At 42.8% G+C, this 6,000-nt stretch overlaps 1 protein-coding gene across 31 annotated transcripts in view; it reads right to left on the minus strand.

Moving 5' to 3' along the window:
* The window catches only part of cast (calpastatin), a 39,869-nt gene extending 33,869 nt beyond the window's left edge, over positions 1-6,000 (minus strand). For 4 of the 31 annotated variants that reach the window (XM_065954611.1, XM_065954606.1, XM_065954609.1 and 1 more), the window contains exon 1: positions 619-799. In XM_065954611.1, the coding sequence (XP_065810683.1) occupies positions 619-693 (75 nt within the window). In that variant the 5' untranslated portion in view covers positions 694-799. Of the gene's footprint in view, positions 1-618; positions 803-4,127; positions 4,221-4,901; positions 5,200-5,838 lie in introns of those variants that run through there. The other 27 variants (XM_020647936.3, XM_065954600.1, XM_020647935.3 and 24 more) reach the window with 17 other exon arrangements.

Consider the following 6,000-nt stretch of genomic DNA (forward strand, 5'->3'; position numbering starts at 1 on the left):
TACACACCCTTTCAAATAGCGCGATCAGCTGCAGATTATCACAGGAGAATGCTATTTGGGCGAGACCAAAAACTCAAACCCCTGTCTGAATCCAGCTAAACTTAAAAGTTAAAAGTTCTTGTTTTATTTCAATAAATAAATCACATTTCAAAAAAAGCATCTCTTCATAAATATTTCCATTCCCCCGGTGTCTGTGTGCAACTTTTATAGCAAACAAAGCAGGCCTTGTCCCGGCCTTGGTTTAACATCTCACTTCTACAAAACTCAAACTCTAAAGTCACTCACATTCCAGCAGAGAGAGACAGGGACGAGAAAAAAAAGGGAGGTCAGACTTGGACAAGAGCCAGGATGGTTTTCCTCCTTCTGTGTGTTTCCCCTTTAAGTCGGCAGTCACACACACACACACACACACACACACACACACACACACACAAACACAAACATCAAACCAGACTAAAAGAACAACATGTGCAAACACAACATGGACATGTAAACTCACAGGCTGACTTACTTTAATAAAACATTAACACACGTGGACACTTTCAGATTCCTCGCTCAGCACAAACTCTGGCACAAGAAGTACACACACACATAGAGACACACATGTTTGCAACACACCTGCTCCTCCACGGACACATCCTGCAGGGCCGGGCCATCCCGTGGGCCTCGGATCCAGGTCAGTATCTGGCCCATGTTGGCTGAAAAAGTGCCTCTTTAAAGTGTGTGTGTAAGTCTGTCAGCCTCTGCCTGCTCTGTAGGCTTGCAGCATGTTTTCAGACACACGGGTAAGGGAACAGGAGAGAGAAAATGGGAGGGAGGGAGAGAGGGAGGGAGGGAGCAACGGGGGGTGTGGTCAGGGAGCAGAGGGGGCTCAGAAGTAGAAGTCACAAGAGGCTCGGCCGTAAACTCTCTGGGCTATAAAGGGAAGTGAGCTCGACCGGGTAATGACACCCACCTTATGAGGGGCCACATGAGAGCTGCTTCTCAGAGGTAACAGATACTGCTTAAACACACACGTGCACATACACACATACAAACAGACACACACAAGGGCATACATGCGTTAAAATCACAAGCATGGGTTGATCCTTAAAACTTTTGCAGCGTTTCTTTATCTGACACCATATTCCAGCTTCTTATCAACACACACACACACACACGCCCAGATCTCCAGAGATACACACACATCTGGAGCACACACAAAGCATAGAGACGCACACATATCTATGTACACACTTGTTATTTACGCGCAGCAATAAAAGAAAAACTTGTGCAACCAGCCTGGCTGTCTAATTGCCTGTGAGAATAAAGGGAGGCGCCAACTTTTGTGCCAAGAGAAACACGACTGAGCTGAAATCTTTGAGTCTTCTCTCGATTTTTTAATGACATAATCTCTGTGGGGAAATAGCGATGAGGACATCGATTCAACTCTGCTTCTTTCAAAATCTGGTCACTAAGTCGGAATGATCAAATCTATTAACTGGTTGACCTAATGATGGACAATTCTCTTTTGCAAATGGAGGAAGATTTGTTTCCAATTATGCACATCAAAACATCTCTGAGGTAGCAAAAAGTATAACTATGGTGAGACAAAAGTGTAGGGAGTGTTTCTGCAGAGTTCATGACTAATGGTTCTTACGGCTCAAGGCATGGGTGTTGTCTTTCTGAACCTTCACCTGCAGTTCTTTTCATTGAACAGACAAGCTTTTACTTTGAGCTTTATTTAAACAGCATATTCAGCAAACTACCAAAGTGGACAAACAGCATTACAAGCTACCTCCTATCACGGAAACACAAACACAGAACTGTGTGGAACAAGTATACTCAGGTGTATCTGAAGCCGACCTCTTTGCTCTCATTGTGCGCATGCCATTTAAAAAAAAAAAGAGGTAAGGTGAATTCCTGTCATAGCTTGAAGGCTCTACCTCAGATAAGATTGTTCGGACGTTCCCTTTGGGAGGTTCTTGGGTGGGGCGTGCAGACAATACAGTCTTTCAGAGATGTCAGTTTGTGCTCTGATGGCCGAGCCTTTCTCCTGTGCTTCAGCAGCACACCTCAGCTGGAGACGACAATGATGTAGTCTACTTTTATTGGCCAGCTAGGCGTGAATGTCCTGTTCCTGCAGCCCATTGTGTTAATGATTGTTAAAAAATAAATGTGCGGGTGGAGCTTTAAGAGAGCAACATAGATGGGAGAAAAGCTGGAAATTAAAATTCCCTGCTACTGCACCTTGTAGCCAATAATTGAGCACTATTGCTGCATGATATGAGAAATATGCAATGTCCAATACTCCCACAACACTATACAGTGCATTAAAAAAAACACACATATGAGCAATAACTGGGTTTTCTTTTTCACTAACTTTGCACCAATCCTACTGATTTTAGCTACTGATAGCTAGCTTGAGCTCTCATATATTACTACTTGAAAATGGTATAAAAGTACGGCCATTCTACTCGGGCCTTGGCCCAACAGGTAAAATGTACACATGTCAGCACATCAGTCAACACACTCTGTGGAGCTATTTGGTTCACTGACAAAATATCCAAAATGGCAATCAGGGATCTCCTGTGGCAACAGAATTTGACTGAATAAATGAATCTAAATAAATAAATGCATTCAAAAGGTCTCCAAATCGTTTCCAGATAGAAGCAGGAGAGTTTAGTGTCAGGATGCAGGGTACTCAATCTGATCAGCCACTGTGCAGCCACAGTACTGGAATGAAGTCTTACAGGTTTAGATTTCAACTTTTTTCTTGTGATTTTTTACAGTAAGGTAAATAAAGTACATGGCCCTACATCATTTTACGTACACTTATGCAAATGCTCCTACATGCACATGTCTGTGCACACGCTAACACAGGCACATGTAACCGCAGCATTGGCACACTCCCTGCATGTCAGACAGACACACCTTTGCCTATGTGAAGGGCCAAGCGACCTAGCCTATAAAACTATGTGGTGCACCATGGGAAACAAAAGTTCTTAACCTCCCAAACACAAGTAGAATGTTGTACCACTTGTTTGGCATGTACAGATGCTGCTAATTATTTTATTTTTTTCCCATCGTTGGCTTAAGACTACCGGAGGAAAAATCATTACACATACCGTGTATAAAAGCTGCAGTGCAAATGAATAAGGAAACGTCAGATGTTGTCACAAACATGTTTGCCAGTACCACCACAAGTGTACAGATGTAACAGGACTCCATCGCTAAATTGGCACTCTTATTTATATATAGACCCATGTGCATACTACAGTCAGTGCTATCTGAACTCTGCCATCACTTCTCCCACTGGGTCACCTACATTTGACTCCTTTGCCAAAAAGACAGGAAAACTACGACGTTTAAAAAACTTTTGGCCATCTTTTAAATTATTTTGAACACATTTAAGTACATTCACAGTATTGATCATGCATGAGTGGTTCTAGAGGGAAAGGTGTGGGAATAATCTTAGAAAATTACATATACCCTTTCTGTGATGATGACCAATTCTAAAGTATTCAGTGTCCTTGCGAGGAAACGATTTCTTCATAATCATTACAGTAGATTACTGTGAGTCTAACAGTCAGAAAGAAGAAACTTTCTCAATGCCAAAACAGAATACTGAAAGTGACTCCAGGGCAGGAGAGACAATACAAAAAAGACATGGATTTGGCGACGGGTGGGGGGAAAAAGGCAGGATTGTAGCGTGTCAAAGGTCAACTACTTCAGCAGAGTGAAAACACAGACAGCAGGTTCACAGACAGACAGCTCTTATCTGGTGTGTCAGCGTTTACGAGCTCACGGCGTCTCAAGCATCACTTGCACTCAGCAGAGGGAGACAAACACACACTGAGAGAGCTTCCTTCACATACTTAAAAAGCCAGCCTGTCCTTTAACACAAGAACAATATGCACTCATCTGCAGCTACGCATGTACGCTGTACCAGTTATTCATGACCAAGCCCACATTTTTTTTCATCCTTAAACTTCTCTGATTCTTAAAGGTTCAGTCATAATCTCTGTTTTGATGAAACCCGAGCCATCAGATAAGTTTCTGTTGCACCTTTAGACACAAACCTCCCCGTGTTGTAGGTCTGTGGTGTGCTTTTGTACATTCTGTAAGACAGCAGGTGGAGTCCATACCTTGCCATAGCAGGGCCTTGTAGTGTGAGAAGAGGCTGTAAACCTGCTACTTTGTTGGACATCATCATGTGTGGAAGCAGCTGCTCCTTCTTTCTACACACACACACACACACGACAGATACAAACACACACACACAAACCAGTTGTTATTTCAATACAAAGGCTTTGAGACATGAATGAGTCTTTGGCAATCATTTCAAAATAACGTCTGGACAGGATGCAGTGACTTCTATGGCGTATTGTGTCAGCAGTTTATTTTATTAACCGGGATGAAAAATCTTTCATGTGCAAGTCTTTCGGCTTGTTGCTTATTCTTGTCTTATGAGATTTTTTTCATTTTAAGTCAACTAGCACTTTGATGAATGAAGGTATCAGTGTAAGCAATACAAATTAAACGAGATTAAAATTACACGTAAAATTGAGAAAACAAAAGTTAATTGAGAGGAGCCTGAAAGTTATTTTAACATCTGATTGTAGCCATAAGAACGGCCTCTCTTAAACAGGAACACACCCTCTTATGCAAACAAACTGTCTGAAATTTTAATTCAAAGCTATCTTGTGCAGCCGATGCCAACTTTAAGACATCATTCACTCAACACAGCTTTAACAGCTCCAGAAGAGGTGTGCTGCTTTTTTCTGCTGATCGAACAAAACAAAAAAAGAACACAAGCAGCTTCCCCGCATGTGCCAAGCTTTACCGAAGAGATATTAAAGTCCACTGCCAGAGGGAGAAAAAGGAAAAGAAAGGGGTTTAAAGGAAGCAGATGTACTCACGACATAATTGTAGAATGCTGCATACGCCATGAGGGATCAGGAGGCGAAACACTGAGTTCAACACTGCACTGCCACTCTCTCCTGTTCTCACAGCAGGATCTTTGCTCTCATGCCTCTTCCAAACACTGTGCCACACCCCACACACACAACTCAATAATTATCAAACACGGGAGATGTCTGTAGCCAAGACTTCATCTAACTCAGGCAGATTATTGTGAAACCAATTTATGTCCAGCTGGTCTCTAGTATACTTCCGTGTAAACTGAAAGAAAAATCAAGCACTAATCTGCACCTATGGGCTACTTAAAGTACCACCCACCACCACCACAAACACACTCCCATCATCACACACACACACACACACACACACACACACACACACACACACACACACACACACACACACACACACACACAGACACACACACAGACACACACACACACACACACACACACACACACACACACACACACACACATACACACATCCTCAGAAGGAATTCGATTGTTCCAAGATAAAACACAGGACTCCACTCCACTCCACTCCTCTGCGGGGGGGGGGAGATGCCCTAAAAGTTGCATGTGACGCAGCTCATGTAGAAACAGGCATGAAACACTATGAAAACAAGACCTGTCAGTGAACAGCTTTGCTTCCATAGGCAGCAGCTGACCGAGCATTTATCGATTGCCCAGTGATGCATTAACATTGATCAAGTAATCCTGAACACATGCACGTCACGTGAACACATCAACATGGAAGATTTAGAAAGTCCCCTGTGCACACGGTACATCATGGATGATTGTGACATTTGTTTTCTTCTCCTGGGATCTTAAGGAAACAATCAACTTTTTGTTGCTTTGTTGAGCCTAAAGTTGCCGCTCCCCTTCGCCCTTATATGTCTGTCGTGCAATTAAAGAGAGAGAAAAAAAAACTTACTTCTTTATTCTCCTCCTTTGTATGTTTTTGGTGCCCATGATGGCCTCTCTTCTTGTGGGGCATTTCTTTTTTTTTTGAAAACACGGATGGGATGGATGAACGGTAAGCTTCCTCCTGTGTCCTCAGTCACTGTGCTTGTAATCAGAAGTCTACTGCAGCCTG

Source organism: Labrus bergylta, chromosome 5 (genome assembly GCF_963930695.1).
Source record: "Labrus bergylta chromosome 5, fLabBer1.1, whole genome shotgun sequence".
Lineage (NCBI taxonomy): Eukaryota > Metazoa > Chordata > Actinopteri > Labriformes > Labridae > Labrus > Labrus bergylta.